The sequence below is a fragment of the Monomorium pharaonis genome, unplaced genomic scaffold (genome assembly GCF_013373865.1).
Source record: "Monomorium pharaonis isolate MP-MQ-018 unplaced genomic scaffold, ASM1337386v2 scaffold_503, whole genome shotgun sequence".
Taxonomy (NCBI): domain Eukaryota; kingdom Metazoa; phylum Arthropoda; class Insecta; order Hymenoptera; family Formicidae; genus Monomorium; species Monomorium pharaonis.
In genome coordinates this window covers 1-20,391 of record NW_023415806.1, presented here as the reverse complement: position 1 = coordinate 20,391, position 20,391 = coordinate 1, and the positions used below count along the sequence as shown (strand labels likewise).

General features: G+C 30.6%; 3 protein-coding genes and 1 pseudogene across 4 annotated transcripts; 1 reads left to right on the top strand and 3 right to left on the bottom strand.

The window, feature by feature from the left end:
• Positions 1-788: 788 nt before the first annotated feature.
• Positions 789-2,591, bottom strand: LOC105833734 (general transcription factor IIH subunit 3-like). Its single transcript, XM_036294867.1, has 3 exons — positions 1,771-2,591; positions 1,168-1,658; positions 789-1,087 (listed from the first exon to the last, which is right to left on the bottom strand). Exons 1-3 carry the CDS (start codon positions 1,778-1,780, stop codon positions 935-937), a joined length of 654 nt encoding a protein of 217 aa, XP_036150760.1. The 5' UTR covers positions 1,781-2,591; the 3' UTR covers positions 789-934.
• Positions 2,592-2,834: 243 nt separating this feature from the next.
• LOC105835393 (serine protease snake) lies at positions 2,835-7,859 on the bottom strand. 2 transcript variants are annotated; one of them, XM_028192513.2, is made up of 7 exons: positions 7,636-7,859; positions 6,893-7,089; positions 5,756-6,397; positions 5,280-5,588; positions 4,659-4,908; positions 4,078-4,325; positions 2,835-3,836 (listed from the first exon to the last, which is right to left on the bottom strand). In XM_028192513.2, the coding sequence occupies exons 2-7, from the start codon at positions 6,957-6,959 to the stop codon at positions 3,499-3,501; spliced, it is 1,854 nt and encodes a 617-aa protein (XP_028048314.1). In that variant the 5' UTR covers positions 6,960-7,089; positions 7,636-7,859; the 3' UTR covers positions 2,835-3,498. The 2 variants fall into 2 exon arrangements, with proteins under 2 accessions (XP_028048314.1, XP_012534089.1); XM_012678635.3 differs by lacking the exon at positions 7,636-7,859 and having other exon boundaries at positions 5,756-5,896; positions 6,299-6,397; positions 6,893-7,348.
• A 345-nt stretch (positions 7,860-8,204) lies between these two features.
• LOC118648545 lies at positions 8,205-17,975 on the bottom strand (annotated as a pseudogene).
• LOC118648547 lies at positions 14,628-16,298 on the top strand. Its single transcript, XM_036294868.1, has 5 exons — positions 14,628-14,779; positions 14,901-15,034; positions 15,125-15,307; positions 15,573-15,742; positions 16,142-16,298. The coding sequence occupies exons 1-5, from the start codon at positions 14,764-14,766 to the stop codon at positions 16,281-16,283; spliced, it is 645 nt and encodes a 214-aa protein (XP_036150761.1). The 5' UTR covers positions 14,628-14,763; the 3' UTR covers positions 16,284-16,298.
• Positions 17,976-20,391: the final 2,416 nt, after the last annotated feature.

Here is a 20,391-nt window from a genome sequence, read left to right as displayed (position 1 = left end):
CAATTTAAGGTTGACGCATAGTTGGCGCATTTAATTCACACACACACACACACACACACACACACACACACACACACACACACACACACACACACACACACACACACACACACACACACACACACACACACACACACACACACACTTGATGCCCTTTTTACCTTTTTTTAAAAAGGTAATTTTGTCCAGATAACGAAAATGATAGTGCTCGGCCGACACTCGCTTGCTCTAAGCTCTGATTGTTCCCGTCGCTGTTGTCTCTAATCTCGTTGTTGTTCTTTATCGGGCATCCGCAAAACGTCCGTCTACGTTGTCCGCCGCATTCGTAATCTGCGTATGTACACTCGTACACTCTGTCGTCTATTTACCATCTGTAATTAAACGTCGTCTAGAATTCATCGCTGCTACCATGTGGACCGTGTAACCATTAATTTTTTGTATCATGTATGTAATGTTTAAACTTAATTTAAACGTCCGCTCTGAATTGTTCTTTTTTAGGATTCAATAAGCATTTAATAAGTGATAAAAACTTACCAACTGTGTTAATTATTTATACGTCGTCTGATTGCTTCCAATGTTACATATGCCATCTATACCAAGTTTCATTTGAATTTTACAGGGCAATATAGGAAGCAACATTATATATATAATTGAGATTAATAGTGCAACAAAACACCATCTTATCATGGGTCTCAATCTTAGTGGGACCAACTCCCATATATCTTTTAGCTTTTCTTCCTTTAATAAACATACAGAACAAACATATCCATCCTCGATAATTTCCAGACAAAAACATTCTGCATTTCTATTCACTAGCAGACATTTTATTAGCAGAGGAAGAACCGGTTTTGACCTAACACTTGGATCAGGCAGGAAAATACACTAAATTATAAAGCAAATATTTAATTATGATGTACATAATAATTTGCGTTAATTATGATAAAATTAAGTGTAAACAGTTTACCAATAAATCCTGCAGTAATTCATCAAGCTGTGGCACCTTCAAATAATTGCCACCAGTAATGACACAGCCTAGTTGCAACAATGTCAGCTCCTGATCCAGACTGCACACATCCAAAATGACATTCTGAAAGCAGATAGATCTCTGCATTACAAATCAATTTTGTTATTTTAATAACATAAAAATTCAATAGAAAGACAAAAAACCATTCTCTGTGCAGTGAAGAATATATTCATGTAGTTCATGTACTGAGTTGCTGAGTCGTTGCTGGCTGTAATGACTATTATTCTAGGATGCAACTTCTGACCGGCAAACTTTTCTCTCTTTAATCGAGCGATATAGCACAATGCCATGCTGAGCGCATTAGAAATGAGACTTTTTGTGTTCAGTGGAATAGGGACTTCGTTGATAACCTGCTGTAATTGTTGACGCACTGTACGTTCCACCATGGTAAACTTTTCATACTGGTCATCCATCTGCCTTATTTCTGCTGTGGTTTTATAAGGGTAGAGGAATTTAGCACTGTGACCATGACATGCCATTATTGCCAATTCATTATTAGATGACTGCACGAGATGAGCTTTCGCAAAGACAATTGTGGAGTCTAAACACTGTGATAATATCTTCATTTCTTGCTTTACTATCCGTTGTAATGAATTTACATCCAAAACGATCACCAGCAAGCTCGTTTCTATTTCTATTTCTATTTCTAAATATTTACAAATAAATAAGTAAACAAAAATCGTTATCAAATAAATAATTACAATTAAATTCAATAAAATGGCTTAAATTTGTATATAAAAACGTACCAGTTGCCATTTTGTTGGTCTTTTGCAGAGAAGAACCTGAGACTTGAGAGCGGCTACGGGTCACCGCACTTCTGTTTCTTTTTTGTAATGGCTCCCGTCCCTCCTTGGTTGCGTTCCAAAACTTTCTTCTTCTTCTTAAATCTCCCCACGTGGATATCCGACCCAAGAAATAGACTAAGAGCTAGCTACATAAAAATAGCATCAATAACCATCGTGGAATGTCTACCTAAAAAGGTTCTTTAGTATTGCCGAACCACCAGTCTTCCTAAGCGGTTAGGAAGATTAAGACGGGGGCCGGACTAAAGATAGTCACGACAAAAAAAAGAATAAGATTTAAACATAAAATCTGCGGGAATGTTTAGTGTTTATTAAAACAAGATGTCATAATTATTGGCAGACTGTTTCCTGGAAGAGAAAGTGTCGGCAGACTACTTCAAAGTGGCGAAAAATTAGCAATAAAAAAAATTATAAGATAAAAATTAATATAATTGTTTATACGTTTAGAAAATGATATGCATAAAAGGCAGAAAGTGAAAGATAACATCGAGACAGACTGCGATAAAGAGCGCGTATTGTAGTTCGGATGATCGCAGTGTGCGCTTGCTGTGCTTAGCAAATAATAATAAAATAATAGTAGAGAATAGCAGAGAATGATAAAATTTAAGCTAAAAACTTACGCTATCTCTTTTATAATTTTAAAATAAGTTCAATAAACCGAAGCAGATCAAAATTCGGATGCTAGTATATTCGTATATAGAGTTAAATGAATGTAGTGATTGCTCATAATACGCTATCTCATGATTTTATTGCATTCATTTCTTTTCTACTTTACTTTTCTCTGTAAATGTAATTTAATATTTATTGATTTATAATTTTATATACTATTAAATACAGGAAATTGAAAAACAACATGAGATTTTTTTATCTATCTTAAAAAAGGTATGTAATGAATATTCTTAATTCTATATTATGATATCCTGTATGGTAAAATTCAAATAGAATTTCGTACACATGGCATAACATTCGATGGCAATCAGACAACGTATAAATAATTAACACAGTTATTTGGTAAGTTTTTATCACTTTTATTAAATGCTTATTAAATCGTAAATTAGTACTTCATCCAATTATGTCTAATACATTATTTTTGCATTATTCTCAAAATTTTATTCTTATATTATACTTAAGTCTTTTTTATTGTAGAATTTGATGGCGTATCTTATTCCCTTATCTGTGATCTTTAATTTATAATCCTTACATGAGTTTTTATCGAAAACTATTCATTAACTATGGTCAAATCTTAAATCTCTTAATTTCAAAAATTTTAAAAGTCAACATCAATCCTATATTTTATATTAATTCAAATTTCTTTGTAATTATTTTATTTTTTTGTTTGTTTTCTAATCCAAATCGCAAACTGTATTGCATTATCCTAATCGCATTATTCTAATTAATTATCTATAGTTTTTTTGATAAACAATATTTAAAGTAAATAAACTTTTCTTAAAAATTGCAAAATTATTCTCATATAAGGTCAATAAACATCACGTTATAAAATAATAAAAAGAAGAAACTTGCAAATACTATGAATTTCTTAATCTTAAATTGATTTGACTGGCTAATTATCTAACAATTAGTGACTAATTACGTAAGACTTGATTTAGCCAAATACAATTGATTAAAAAAATATTTCTTGTTTTTTTCCTTGATAAAAGTCAAATAAACTTATTATCCTTGCGGCCAAACATTCTCTTCAATCCATGGGAGATAATGGGAGAGTCTGGTATAAACACCAGGGATGTCAATCAATCCACAGCCCTTACTGAAGCTGAGGATACCGATTACTTGAAAGAGACATTCTCTGTCAGAATGGACTGCTTGCAGAGGACCACCAGAATCTCCTTGACAACCATCCTTGGTCCAATTACCGTGAGGATCACCGGCGCAGATCATGCTTGTTGTGACACCGTATGGAACTTTTTCGGAACTGTTATACCGTACTGTACAGAATAAATTGTCTACCATATCCAGTTGAGCTTTTTGCAGTCGGTCACGGTCCTTTCCATCTAAAGACACATAATTTAATTTGAAAATTTAGGCTATTATCTTATACAAATATTTAATCATCATAATAAACAACTTTGCATGTGTTGCACATGTGTGTAGAAATTCACGTTAGCACAGATTCTTAATAAATGTAGAATTTTTCAACATTTAAATTTTTTAATAACTCTATAATTCGCTCTTTAAAATCTGTAATTCTGTAACTTTCAAGTTTTCGATCAAGAAATTATCGAAATTACGTACTGTATTCAGTGATGTCCCAACCGCTAATCCAAGCTTGAGTTGGTACGGTATCATAGTTCTGATAAAGACACGCGGGTCGTATAAGTGTGCTAAACGTGACGAAGTTCGTAAGCTGTACCAGAGCGATGTCCGCATACAGCGCGGGTGGATTGTAATCTGGATGTCTTATAATATTTTTAATGGCAACCGTGACGCCTGGCTGGTCCTTTAATCTATTGATGTCCATCCTTGCTTCAGTTGGAGCACCGCTGCAAAAAGATACAATTATGTAAAGTATTAACTTTGTTAATTACTCCACAAATAATTTTAAGATTTTTTGATTTGTAATTTTTTAAATATACATTAATAATAGATACATTTTATGGTTTCTAAAACTCGAAATTTCTCTCAAGACCCATAAAATATGCTATGTTACATCGATAAAATTCTGTAGAATTAGTTTTAAGTGGTATCGTCAAATTTCGAGATCTTATTTGATCTATTGCTGCATTCAATAAAATAAAATAACCAGTAGGAATAAAACAAAAAGAATGTTTTTTCGTCGACATTCAAAAGTAAAAAAAAAAATAACAGAAACATACTTTGATCCATAAATGCAATGCGCAGCGGTAAGTACCCAGGTATGCGAAATCAGCGTGCCAGTGCACATCAGCATGAACCTGTTGAAATTGCGTCTACCTAGGGCGACTATGTGAGGGAACTCGCCAATTTGGGCCAGATTATTACCGACCACCAAATGATTTGCACGAAAACAAGTACTATTTACGTCCGACGATGAACCAGTCAGAGACGTTATCAGATTTACTATTTCTCTCTCATACTCTCCGCACTCTGAAATGTATTTTATAGATATTATTGTGGTTTTAATAGGTGCGTTCGACAAAGCAAACCTGAAACGTCTGAAGAATCCGTTGACACATTCTGTCTTTGTTATTTATTAGCATTGAACAAAGATAGAGTGAGGTAAAAGAGCACTCCGACGTCTCAGATTTGCTTTGCCGAACGCAGTATATGTTAAAGAGATATAAAGATTTGTTGAATATATTTAACAAAATAAGTCATTACATGTATGTGTCTAAATGTGTGACCTGTTATATTACAAATCTATAAATCCTTGGACTTTTAGATTTTTTGAGGTTTTTAAATTATTTAATTTTTTAAATTCTATACGAATTTTTGAAATGCAATTGCCTCTTACTTACTACGTTCTGAAATTGGTGCCACTGAGTTAGTGGGTAATATATCATCCAATGGAGGCGAAACTGAATTTGAATGGTCATTTTGAGAAGAAATTGGTGTACGAGATGTTGTAAAACTATTATCAACTGGTGCTGGTGTATTAAATATTGGTGTAGATGTATAGTAATATGGTCGTGGTATATAAGGTCTCTGCATAACAGGTCTTGGTAAACTAAAGTTTAAAGGAGAGTCTGTAATCGCATTCAACGATGGATTGGTCACAGGCACTGTTGAAGTCGTGTTTGCAATGTCTTCCACATAGCCCACACACTCTGAAATTCATATTATAGGTATTATTGTTTCATATGTTAAATATTTAAACATTTATTAAACATATAAAAAGTTGAATTATTTATCAGATATAAATGTCCTATTACATTATATATATTTTTTAACAAGTTCTTGACAAATATCACGTAAACAATCACATTTTACTTACTAAATCCTGATATCGGTCTTTCTGAGCCGATTTGACAGTTTAGATTGATGCGTAGTGGATCCTTTGATCTTAATGGTGCATGTGTAGTTGGATGTTGAGTTTCAGAAGAAGTAGGAGATGTGAAATTATCAACTGCTGGTGCTGGTGTATTAAATATTGGTATATGAGGTGCTGGTGATGTATAGTAGCATGGTGTGTAAGGATTTTGTATAATAAATCTTGGTATGTTAGATGTATTTGTATTAGACACATTAGATATATTAAGTACTGAAGTAGGTGATAATGTATCGTAATAAGATGGAGGGATGCAAGGTTTTTGCAAATCAAAACTTGGAGATTCTGTATCTACTTTTGTATTGTTTCTAATCGAGTTAAAAAAAGGATTCTTATTACTATTAGGAAAAAGATTGTTATTATAAAAGCTATTATTACGAAGGGTTATATTAGGAACTTGTGATGGAATGATATTTGATAAGAATGGGTTTCTTGACGAAGGCAGGAAAGGATTTGGAATAGAGTTATTTTGAGAAAACTCTGATATACCTTTGGGACCATTTATGGATGGTTGATAAAAAGCGGAATTATTTAAAGAGTCTTGACTAAGTTGAACTGCATTTGAATTCTTTACAATAAAGCCATTACCTAAAAAATATACAAGTCAAGTTATATATAGAAAACAAATATTTTCAAAAATACATATAACTGTACACGTTATTTTTTATATATTATCTCACATATAATTTTGTTTTTTTATATATCACTCTATATATATATATATATATATATATATATATATATATATAATAAATTCTTAAAATTTAAATTTTTTGTTAATATAAAAATTCTTAAAATAAAAAAATTTTAAGAATGCAAATAATAGAATTAAAGAATTTAAAAAATCTTTATAATAAAAATATCATTATGCATATCTATTCTTTATATCTTTTAAATATATATAAATTTCTTCGCATGCATAAATTTAATAGCGTTCACGTTTAATAATGTTCACAAACTGTAAAAATAATCGCCACAACAATACGACATCGCAATAACGCAAAATAATTCACTTTCCATCATTAGAATCGTTCCTACTAATAAAAATAACACTTGAAAAAACAATCATGAATTTTTTCCTACCAGTAGACCAAACAGAGACTACATCAAGGATTAGGACAATCGCAACTAGGCCAAAACGAAAACCCATCACTGAAGAAGAACACGTGAGACACACAAGGATATTGAATATTGGAAGTCAAGGCATTTGACGAGATAAGCTGCTGTAGCGATTAACGGCGGTGGAATCTGCGTGTGTCTCTCTCTGCCATCTCTCCCCCCTAATTTTACAGAAAATAGAAGAAGACGATAGGAAAAAAAACAATGAGATGAAGCGGAGAAAAGAGCGCATGGATAATCTGAGTAGAGACAGTACTGGGGTCATGACTTTGTCGAAGATATTGATGTTGCAGCAAGTTAACTGGGAATAAGTAGCTGATAAAATAAGTAGCAACCATGTAATTATACTAAGAGTTTTTTGTGTATATTAAAATTGTGATAAGTATGATTTAGAAAGTGTTTAGGATAAAAATAATGATTAAAATTAAAAATAATTTTGCAAGTATAAAGTATAGTTAAAAAGAGAAAGAAAATATATTTTAAGTATAAATATTTCAGTACTAATCAATAAAATTGACACAATTATATAAATTTATCATCATTATATCAATAATATATTTTCAAAATTTATATTAATAACCAAATTAATAAAAGATTAAATTTTAACTTCTATTATAACGTTTATACTGTTTATTAATTGCTGATTATTGCCGATAAATTTTAGAGTCAATGTAATAATTGAATTTTAGAAACTTGTCTTTATATACCTCGTAAAATTGTGATAAACTAGAGAAAAGCATAGGAATAAAGAAAAGATAGTTGAGGAATGACATTCGCTAAGAATAAATATTAAATGAACACTGTTCTTCGTTCAACGTTTCATTGATGGGAAATTCCTGATTCTGACGCAGTTACTTGAAGCGGATAAACCAGTTAGTAAAGAGAGGGGGAGCGGAGAGAGAGAGAGAGAGAGAGAGAGAGAGAGAGAGAGAGAGAGAGAGAGAGAATGTACATGTATGTATTACAGTGTGTGATAAGATGTTGAAAAACAGGAAAAAGACAAGTCAATCTGGCATTACCTATCAATATACACAAATATAATACATTCGTAAAATAAAAAGTAAAAATATACCTACTCAAAAAATATTACGTAAAAAATAAGTTATTTAAGAGTAAATAAATTAGAAGTAAAAAAAGTACATTTAATAAATTATACATTAGTACTTAACATAATAATAAATTGACTATTCATACACACATACATACGCGTGTGCGCAAAATAGTATATGAATTTTTCATTATTATGAAATAATTTTAATAAAGAAAAATACCTTACTATGTAAACATTTAAAAAACTTTATTACACTAGTATATTTACATATCTACATATTGTCACAATTTATATTTATTTCGTGTTCACATGATATTGTAAGAATACTTCAGCTTGATAGATTCCAGTCTCGTAAGCTCCGTGCGTTGTCGAGTAAAATTCGTCGTGGGTAGCTTCACCGGCAAACAGTATAATTGGTACATTCTGCCATTTGCAAAAATTAAAAATTAAAAAAAATTAAATTATAAATTGTAAAATAAATTTTAATTTATATTTATAAGTTTAATTTTTCATATTTTTATTTTATCTTGATTACACAGCATTAGAAGTCTAAAAAATTTATCACACAAGACATTGATTTCTTTTGCAATTTAAAAACGTCAAAGTTAAATTAAAAAATGCTAAGTAAAACGCGTTATATGATCTTACCTTTTCCGTCTTCGTGTCATTCTGCAACATCGTTGCCCAGATCGGCTCAGCTAACGTTCTAGGCGAGATGTTATCCCCCTCGCAACTTTTAGTGATATGGCTGTAACCGCCTCTCACATATTTATTCCCGTTCCACTTAGTTCGGACGCATTTTTTTACCGGTGGAATATCATGACATCGCAAATGACGTGTCAACAGATTCATACAATCTTGTGCGATAGTCTCCTCTGTCAAATCCTCGATGATACACGCTCCTCGTCCGCCGACCCACACTATAAGAGTGGCCGCATGAGTCGGCAGGACGTCGAATCCTGTGACGTCCTTAGTCCATTCGGGTAAGGACTGGCGATCAAGATTCCTGCTCCAAAGCAGCTGAAAACCATGGATGTTTCTTTGCCACCAGGGTTCGCCGAAATCCAGGAAAATTTTGTTAATCGTTCCAAAACCGAGATTCTCAATAGCGACGTTCAGACGACTCGGTAACAACGGTTGAAACATTTTCTTGTGATTTTCCTTCAAGTAGCCGAGCGAGCAAGTGACTATAACCGCATCGGCGAAAATTTTCGTCCCGTCAAAAATTTTCACGGTAATCGGAGAATCATTTAGAGAATCGAAAGTGTCCCGCCAGTGAATAGTTTCCACGGAAGTGGTTAAACGCACCTTTTGTTTATCCAGATTGTCAACGAGAAGATTCGTTAAAGAACTATAGCCAGACTTGAAGAGCAAATGTTCTGGTCCACCAACGTACTGTAAAAATTATTTTACACAATGTCCCTTATACACAATGTCCATTTTTTAAACATTAATTAAAAAATTAAGTTTACCTTAAACTTTCCCCAAAAAACCGCTGATAAATCGTCTAATGAATAGCAGCAATTATCCACCAAAAGAAAGCGCACGTTCCAATCAAAAATTTCTTCTTTCATCCTTCTCTCCATCGGAGAATCATTTTTCTCGTGTAAATAATCTTCAAATCTACATCTCAGGACAGAACCAATATTCTCCTGCTTCTTCAGAGGTCTTCGAGATTCGCAGATATCGTCTGAAACGGTTCGTACGAGATCGTCGATTTCGCGAACCAAACTCTCGTTCATTATTGTTCCGTCGTCGCGCAAGAAAATTCCATCGCCATCCGTGCCTTGAATGTTCGACAGTAAATCATTGCTTAAACAATACTGAGCAAGCCTGCTTTTGTCACCATGTAAAAATTGCGCTCCGCAATCTATCCAGCCATTATCCCATGGAACGGAATAAATTCTTCCTCCAACTACATCTTGAGCTGTAAGAATAATATGGTTTGAGAAATTTTGTTACATTTATATTTTTTTTTGTATTCATACTAATTTATGTATTTTTCTATTTCTTCATATACATTTTATGTTATGAATTATTAGTATGAATTAATGTTAAGAGATATATGCATATACCTTCAAGAAGAAGATAATCTGTAAATCCCGCATCCTCCAGAGTTTTCGCTGCCGCCAATCCTGCAATTCCTGCACCTACTATCACGACTCTCGTCTTTTCCGCTCCTCTTGTGTTCGTGTCAATCTCTATCCGCAATGCTTCGTCGAAGTTGTCAATCAATTGATTTAAGTGATTGCACGTTCTACATCATTCGAGTGTAGTCTATTAGTCTAATAAATCTCAGATAAACACACATACACACATACACATACACACACACACACATATATATATATATATATATATATATATACATATCTATACTGTTTGCTATTTTTCTATGAGCTCTTTATTCTATATATTCTATATGTATAAGTAAACTACACAATTTATTTAAAATATTCTTGATGTATTAATGCATTAATGATTTATAACAAGCATGACAAATAACTATAAATAGTACATACTATAATAGTATATACACAAATAAGTAATATCTTTTACTAACAATGTTATGGTATATATTTCATTATATTTTTAAAATTTTACATCAATTTACAACAATAAATTTACATTATAATATACAATATACTTTATACAAATTTTTTACATCTTACAAACAAATATTGTAGTCACCCATGCCTTAAATATATTCGGCTGTTGCAAACATTGCAAATTGCAAAGATATTTCTAGTTTTCCATAATCCGTTCATTACGAAGGTGTAGTTGTAGAAGATGTAGTTAAAGATGGGAGTTTAATTGCCTAAGAAAAGCATGCAATCAATATAATTGCAAAATTATTTGTGCAAAATTAGGAACCAATATGTTCAGTAACAATAAATAAGCACAGCAACATTCATTTCATTTCAATTTTATGCAAAATAAAAAAATATGTAAACTCGAATATTAATAATAAGCTGAACATAATAACATAGTACAACACAACACTGCAGCGTGCAATAAGAAGCAAAAATAAATGGAAAGAATTATTAATTTATAATGCATTATGTATTGCATATGATTGTATAGATGTATTACATCTTTTATAAACTAAATTTTACTTAACACATAACTCCCTTTTTTCATTCCATTTTATTAAACTGGAAAAAATTTTAAATTTATAGTGAAAAATGTACTATAAAAACTTTAATAAAAATAGATTTAAAAATTAATAAAAATTTAATGGAAAGAGAGAATTAATTTCTTGCAATCTTTAAAGCATGTTTGATTTAAATAAAATAATAAAAATGACTATTACAGATATTATTATAAGACTCATCACACGTTGATATCAGGCTTCAAGTAAATCTCAATTGACATTATTTTACCTTTCAAATTCGATTATTCTATCCGCTTCACGGAAGCCAGTTTCTACAGCGCCATGCACAGTGGAATAATAGTGATCATGCGTGGCTTCTCCAGCGAAAAGGATTACCTAATCGTAATTTGTTTCATCAACATTAATAGTTTTTCTCTCAAAATCAATTTTAAGTTACGTGAGATAAAAGTACATGAAAAACTAAAGCTAAAAATAAAAGAACATTTAAGTATTATGAAAAAAATGAGTTAACATAAAAGACTATAAGAAGACTGACTATAATATTTTAAATAATAATTTGCATAACAATTAAAAATATTGTTATCTTTATTTTGGAATTACATACAGGTTTACTTCCATTCACAATTGGCTCGGCCAAATCTCTTGGTCTTATATCTATTTGCTCGGAAAACATGCTTTGAAAACTATACGAGCCTCGAAAATGTTCATCGGTGTACCATTTAGACCTAGAAATAAAAAAATAAGGATAGTAAAATGATAAGTTAAAGCAGATCTGATTATTTTTCTTTCAATCAATTGGAATATAAAACTACCTTAACATTCTTATTGGCTTCACAACAGTGTAATGTTTCTCAAATGATTTTTTTAACAATAAATATAATCCGTCAAGTACGTCAACATCCGATAAGGTTTCCATATGTCTCGCATTTTTTCCAGCTATCCAAGCACATAAAAGATTTGGCTGATGTGCCACAGTAAAAAATGAAAACACATCACAAAGCCATTCTCTATTCTAAGATAAATATTTAACGCGATTAGTAGAAGAGCAGTAAAAATAACAAATTGGTAAAATTAATTTTCAATAACAAGTTATTGTTCTTTATCATCTATAAGCTTAGATAAATGTACATTCAAATGTTTGCTTACTTGACCGTAAGTTTGCAGGAATTTCTTATCTTTGTCCGACCAGATAAAGTTAAAGCTGACTTTATCCTCTGGCCACCATCTGTGTGAAAATTCAAGGAAAATCTTGTTTGCTGTTCCAATATTTAATCCCTACAACAAAATGATGTTACGTAACAAATAATGTTAATTGACATCAACTATACAATATACCATTTCATTTTACAGTGTTATTAATAAACCTCTATCGCGCGCTGTTTCTTCTGCGACAAAGATGGCACGAACATCGTGGAATGTTTGTCCTTCAGGACGCCCAAAGATCCAGTTAAATATTACATGTAACGCAGAATTACTCGCATCCATCTCTGGTAATCACAGTCACGTTCTCATCTGAGCTATAATTAATAGTTACCACAACCTTTCCGAACTCTATTTTTCCATCACTGGTAAGCATTCCTCTGCGTTCGGAATTTTTTGCTAAAATAATGATATTTTTAATTAGAAAAAAATTACTAAAATTATAAAATACATATTAATAAAGTGCTATATATGATTAAGATATAAAATATTAAAAATATCTTACAAATATTTATTGTACACTAAACTTTAATTAAAAGTTTAAATAGCACATTTAACTTTAATATATTATTGTAATATTCTTTTAGTTTTCATATATAATCCTCTCTCTCTTTTTTTGTTAATTTGTATTTATTAAATTAAACTTATATAGCTCAATTTTAAGTATTTTGACTATTTCTTTTTGACAAAATACCTTTAAAAAATTTATTGAAAGTTCCAGCATTTTGTAAAGTGTAAAATTATTGAAAATATTTTTATTCAACGCGATATTTTCGGTTCAAAATTTATTAAATAATTTCTTACCAATAATAAATCAAAAATTGTCTTATAACCACGATTCTTCCAATCCAAAGTAGGATCGCCCCGCATTCCCAATATTCTGTCAAACGTTTTGCGGAGACGTCAAACCATGAATCGCTGCACTGTATAGAGTTTTCCATCTTTTCTATCCAAGGATAAATATTCAGCAATTCGAGCACGATTCGTGAATGGCTTCTCATCAAAAGCTTTATAATATCTACAACATTGTAATAAATTAATTATTATAACGCATTAGCAATATTAATATCTAATTTATATCTATATACAGTGTTTTATCTAAATTTAAATAAATGTAAGATAAATAATTAAATAATTTTTCTGTTATTTTTATTCTCAACTGTTACAATGTTTTATAAGTAACTTCTGTTAAGTGGTATATTAATTTAACTTTAAATTCACGTTTTATATATGTATAAATTTATTACATTATAAGCAAATTTTGTTGAATAAAGACAACGTTTTTATACTTCATATCTTTTCTTATTCAAATTTTGGGCGGGTAAGCAAGTTGATGAATCATCACCCATGTGCTGAACTGTGGGAGGGGGGGAGACATTGACCAACTACAACAGCATGTTGTAATCATTCTGTCACATATGTAGAAAGCATAGCCTCTAAGTGATGATATTTTTAAGTTCTAATAGACTGAATTGTTTAACTTGAAATCTGCATTTTTTAAATATAGGTTTGCAATTATCTGAATCATGGAAATACAGTGCATTCATATAATTTCTTCCGCAAATTACTGTAAAACCAACTACAACGGTAATGCGGTCAAATTCCACTGATTACTTTTGACAAGCACTTTTGCTACGAATAAACTTAGCAAGACATAGTAAGATGCTTCCAAAAAGGTAATAATATTTCTGAATATTATATACTATTTATTATTATAAATAATTATTATAAATAATTTTATTACTTTTAACAATAATAGAAGGCTCTTACAAATTTAGATATTTTACTCTTAATTATAATTATAGGAAGGTAGATCCCAGAATTGGAAAGTTTAAGAAACGAAGTGGACTGACCACCAAATTTAGACACAAACCATTCGTAATATCCAAAGAGAATCATCCCGTATTCACGCTGCGGTACTTGTTACGAACACAAGTGGCCAATGGGCAAAGCTACGCTACGCCAAATTTATAGTTTGTTATTGAAGCTCCACAGCAACAGGGCACGATGTACCGATGATCGCAGATGCAAGAGGTTGCCAGCTCACACTGGCTTGCTTAACAATGGAACAGATACGTGTAAGATTATCAGACAAATTATAATGAATTATATAATTTCTGATTATAATAAAAATTATACAAAAATTCAAGCTAAATTATATATATATATATATATATATATATATATATATATATATATACACACACACACATATATAATGTACATATATATAATAGTAATTATAATGTAAGTATAATATTTGTTTTATTGGTTAGTGCATAGATTATGACTTCAAAGGACTTCAGGATCCAACATATTACGTACTTCTGACTTATGTGCAATCTCCGGAGGCAACAATGGACAAAATTTTGAATGTTTTGCAAAAAATGCAACGACTCGATATAATAAATCAGATTAAGGATTACGTATACAATCTAGTCGATGTTGCGTTGCAACATGCCATGAGTCATGATGGTAAAAAAAAGTAACATTCCTTTTTTACAGATATAAACGAGTCAAGTCAAATTCAAAAGATACATCTTTGTAATGACTATACATATTTGATTATAATTATAAGATTAATTATTCGTTTTCGTACATTTTAGGATCTAAAATAATTCGACCTGGACATATACCAAAAGCACCATTAGTTTTAAGCCCCATTTCAACAGTGGAATACAAAACCGAAATGAAAGAAAGCGAATCAATGTTTATACCACAAGACAATCAGCAGAAGAAGGTTGCTCAACTGATTTAAATAATTACAAAAATTTATTAAAGGTTAAATTAAAATTTGTTAAATAATATATTTTATTATGTCACATAATAGCATGAACAAACATATGGCTGTATAGTTATGCTGACTTTTGCCGACGATGGTTTATCAACTGCTGAGAGTATCACAAACATATTTAGATCCAAACAGCCGCGAATCGGCGTACTTATATTGCAAGAACAAGAAAAACACGTTTATAGTCGAGCTGAAGAATTCATAGACGATTGTTTTAAACAGGTAGATTTATTTCTTCCCTTTCTTTGATGGCTCGAATCGAGCTTTAGCATTCTAAAGAAAAACAGCCCATAAACTTTGTCTTCCTAATTTAATGTCTTCCTAACAATTCTTATGAAAAAAAAATGTAAATTTTTCATTTAACATTCATTCTTTGAGGTCAAATTTTAAGCCTTTTCGAAAATTAGAAATATTTTTTTGAATCGTTAATTATATATTAATTTTTTACATTAATTTATAATATGATATTAAATTAATCTACTTTTAGGTTGATTACGTTATACCAATTCTGACAAAAGAATACATTGAAAGAATCAATAATCCAGTAAAAACGTACGAACAGATGCATAACAATTTAAATAGCAAATACTTGAAGTACATATATTCCTTACTGAGATACGAATATGTAAGAAATCAATGCTGCAACAATCGTGTAAGGTACATATAAATGATACGCTTTTTGAAATCTTAAATTGATAAGCAAATTCGTATATAGTAGATAACAAATCTACGCTGAGAGAATTTTCTCTTAAAATTTACCCTCAAAATCTGGTAATTGTAGGATAATGTGTTAACTCAAGGAATTTTATTATACTTTTGAATAAAATTTACTAAAAGTATAGTAAAATTTACTAAAAGTATAGTAAATTTTATTAAATAGTATGGTAAAATTCCTCGAGGTCACACATTATCCCACAATTACCAAATTTTAAGAGAAAATTATCTCTGTGTACAATAGATTAATCTTTAATTGATGTTTATAAGAGAATATTGCTTATATCGTTTACAATTAATGTAACAGCACAACAGCTATTATTAATTGGTCTTTGTTATCAGATGCATTGTGCCTGATAAAGATGTTTGTACGATTGTACGAGCAAGTCTGCATCCCACATTGCAAGCGTGGTTTCGTGAAAGTGATATCGACGGTTTTGTGAACAATATTCTCTTCCATAAATTTAATGTAAAAAGATCATGAGTGCTTAAACGAAAATAATTATTTCATAATCAACTTTTGGTTCACATTTTCTTAAAAACCTTTAAAAATTTATAATATTGATGGGTTTTTCAATATTGTCTAAATTAAATTTTAAATAAAAAACTTTGTGGATTTATAGAAAAACTCAAAAATTTTGTGAACAACTATTATAAACTAAATTTGTTGTAATTTTTTTTACAGTCTATTTTTTTATGTTAACAAAATAAAAAAGCACATTGTATCTACTTGTTTTCTAATTAATTTGTCTTACAATTATTAATATAAATTTTTAAGTCTGGATAAAAATAAAAATACTCACTCTCTTATGAAGTAATCCCCAAAAGATCCCTCTTCCTCTTTCAATTCTATCTGTTTCATTTTATTCATATTATTAAAGTAAATCATCAAGGCTTCAGTACTTTCTTCATTGGGTATTATTTCACCATTAATATTAGCAAATTCATGTCTGCTAGGGTCAAGTAGAGCAATAAATGAACTCAGCAGATTGTGTTTGGAGGCAAGTTCATACACCACATTTCCAGATTGTCCATGAACCCATTGAGCTCCGAGATCCACCACATGTTCACCTGGAAATATTAAAACAGTCAGATAAAGTTTCTCTACAAATATGTAAAGAAAATTTTAAAAATGCAAAACTGAAACTCTCGACATTAAAGTTATCTAGTAAACCAACAGTAATATAACATCAACATAATTCCACGCTTAACAATATAAATGTAATATGTAACATATGTTGCATACATTGGATACAACATTAACATTACTGTTAGTTGATATTTACAAAGTAATAATCAAAGCTAGTTATTATCTAATGATAATAATAAAAGGAATTCTTATTAAGCCAAGATTAATTAGGGAAATTATTATTTACCGAAGTTCTTGGTGTATATTCGGCCACCGATTCTGTCATTGGCTTCCAGTATCACAAAATCGCTCATTCCCCTCTTGCAACAATCTCGAGGCAGCTGCGATACCAGCTGCGCCCGCTCCGACAATCACGACTCTCGTTTCCTTCGGCATATCGAGAGCTCCTGACGACTGCTGTACTGCGTCAAACAATCTCGCCGCACTGCTGAAAGAACGTCTCTGCGTATTGTCGGAGATAAATGTGAATAATGGCCTTAAATAGACTTGAATTGGCTCAAACAGATAACGCATCGGATTAGACGGATTACCGGTTAATAAAAGGGATTGTACTGTTATCTTGGCACATTGACAAAACACAATCTCCCCACCTTCTACGAAGCGAGATATGCAATTAATCCCATGAAATGTATTTAATCTCCAGAGATTGTAAAAAAGTTAAAGGGAGGAAAAGTAATTTGATTTTCTTCCCTCGCGTTCGCCTTTTCTGCTAATCCAATTACGGCAGTTGCGTCTCGCGTAATGTCATTAACCATTACTTCGCACACATCTAATTGATTTTATCTCGCTGGCAAGAGTATCGCAACGAATTTTTATTCAACACTTTGGGATAGAACCTCCAGCGAAAAATTCTGAGGATTGAGAAATGTGTCCACGTGCGATCGCGAAGTCTCTTTCGTGCCTCGTAAAAAGTAAACTTATTCTACGGAGGAACCGACGGACGGCCGTCGAGAGTGCGATGACAACCGATTAATCATTCGGGAAGCAAAGATCCGGCAAACATTGTTTTCAACGGATTATGCTACAACTCACGTTGGCACGCGTTCGCCACATTACGCGTGAAGAATTTTTACTGAACTGGCACACGCGTAAGCGCGACTGTGCGCATGCGTGAGATGACGTACAGGACCGATGGTTCTATCTTCGAATAAACTAATATATGGTAAGTTAGCTAATAAGTAAATATCTACATTATATATTTAAACCAGCATAAATAGATTTCATGTTTATATGTATATTATGCGTCTGTGTAGACACAATAGATAATTTATTTATACCTAAGCTAAAATTATATATTTTGCGCAATAAATTATATTTACAGTCTTTTTGAAGAGGGGAATTTTATAGAGCTGATTCTGAGTATCAACGCTATTAAATTGTTTGTCAATTTAATTTGTAAAATTACGTATTTTCAATCCTCATGTAAAGAAAGTGTTTCAAGACCGGTAAAATTGCAACACGCAAGCTAATAAGTGGTCTTACTTACAAAAAATGTAATACTGAGCAGTATTAAATTGTATTACTCATTATTTCAAGTGTTAAAGGACTAACAGCATTACTGTTTAATTGGAGATAGTAAAAATTAAACAAAAATTATTATTTGGCACAAATTCGCTGCAGATAATATAGGCGATCTTATTTTATTTTTATATATATTCGATATATATGTCGTTTAGTGGAGTTAAAACAGACTATATTTAAAAAACAAAATAGAATTGAAATTTTATTTTAAATTTTGCTCACAACTTCATTCATTTAGACACAACCTATTAAATTTTAGTTATGTTTTTATAATTATTTATAAATTGACAAGTATTAATTATAGACGAATTAACTCCGTTTAGTATATATTTTGATCAATAAGAATTAATTCAATTTCTGTCTCCAAATGTCTAGAATTTCTTTAAAACTCCCAGCACACTCCAACATACAAGGTAAAAACATCCAATGTTAGAATTAAGATTAATTATAAAAATATTACAAATATTATATATTAATTTTAATTTAGTCTATTTTTATTTTTTATTTCTTTCAATTATAAAAGATGTATTATATTTTCTTTTCCTTAATTAATTGTATATAATTTACATTAACTGTGCCAAGATTGAATAATCTTTATGTAGCATTTATAGTTTGTTGACATCTAAGAGGGAAAAGTGCTTATTTGTAGAATACTTTTAGAGACAAATGGCTGAAAAAAGATTTAAGATTAAAACCGTTCGGATTTTGTTGTTCCCTCGATCATTTCGATCCTCTTACACGATACGATCAACGAATGCCGCCTTACAAGTCTTCACTGACAGCAATAACTTCCGTTCACGAATGTCCAGTGATTAATTGCAAACAAAATTTATTATGCCCCGACTTTCCCGAGAAGAAAAAACTGCCCAAAACAAAAGCGTCAGACATGGTAGAACACCAATGGTTGAAGAATAGTGGATTAAATTATACCCAGTTTGAGAAAAACAATCGCTTTATAAAACGATATCTAGAATGAAAATTGCATTGGCAAAAGATATTTTTTGGGCAGAAAAACGAAAAATTCATGAGGAGAAAATCAGTAAAGCAATAAAAACAGCAAAGAAGAAAAGTAAGTTCCTTCATTCAGTCAAAGAATGTAAAAATGTTAAATAGTTAAAAACGATTATTTTTAAAATGTATTTTATATATATTTCGTACAATTAATATCATTTGTTTAACTTAAATTTTATATCTTAATTATAATAATGAGTACTAAATTAAAAAAAAATTTTTTGAAATAGAAGATAGTTGAAAAAAGTGTTTAGTTAAAAATTGCAATAAATGTTATTAATTGTCTAATTTATGTGTGTGTATGTAATCTATATTAATATCTATATTAATACATTAATAATTGAAATATTTTATTTCTTTTTTCTTATTTCTTTTTTTCTTTGTAGACAAGAAATACTCACTAAAGTTGAAGACGTACCCACGATGGTACAAGATTTTTCTCCGGATCAAGTAAAAATGAGTGATTTAAAACAGATCTTATTTTGATGAATAAAATTCAAATAAAATACATAAAAAATAAGTGTTTTTAAAATAATAAAGTTACTCTCATTAAGTAAAAAACAATGTTTCTCTTGATCTTGATATTTAAAAGACTTTTAACTAAAATAAAATTACGCGACTCATTCTACATTTTAAAATTAAGTTCTATAAATTCGTAGATAAAAATTTAATGAAACTGGAAAATGTAATGCACATTGATTATGAAGAGACAAAGACACATGGCACGCAAACAACACTAATAGCTATCGGCGTCATTTCACATTCATTTTTTCCAATTAAAGCCGATTACTATAAAAGAATTACATAAATTATGCAACTTAAATAGCGTCGATTTTCTGCGTAAAAATTTATAGAATCTTAACAGGAAATGATTTCTGCGAAGAAGGATATAGTATATATCTTATTATAT

What these genes read in the sequence shown, in the direction of transcription:
- LOC118648547 (XM_036294868.1), top strand. An exon ending in AAGACAATCAGCAGAAGAAG is followed by an intron (nt 15,035 to 15,124) that starts GTTGCTCAACTG and finishes GTCACATAATAG; the next exon opens with CATGAACAAACATATGGCTG. An exon ending in TAGACGATTGTTTTAAACAG is followed by an intron (nt 15,308 to 15,572) that starts GTAGATTTATTT and finishes ATCTACTTTTAG; the next exon opens with GTTGATTACGTTATACCAAT.
- LOC105833734 (XM_036294867.1), bottom strand. An exon ending in TCTTCACTGCACAGAGAATG is followed by an intron (nt 1,088 to 1,167) that starts GTTTTTTGTCTT and finishes ATCTGCTTTCAG; the next exon opens with AATGTCATTTTGGATGTGTG.
- LOC105835393 (XM_028192513.2), bottom strand. Translation starts at nt 6,959, where the DNA reads ATGGGTTTTCGTTTTGGCCTAGTTGCGATTGTCCTAATCCTTGATGTA. An exon ending in GGCACCAATTTCAGAACGTA is followed by an intron (nt 4,909 to 5,279) that starts GTAAGTAAGAGG and finishes AATACATTTCAG; the next exon opens with AGTGCGGAGAGTATGAGAGA. An exon ending in TTGGGACATCACTGAATACA is followed by an intron (nt 3,837 to 4,077) that starts GTACGTAATTTC and finishes ATGTGTCTTTAG; the next exon opens with ATGGAAAGGACCGTGACCGA.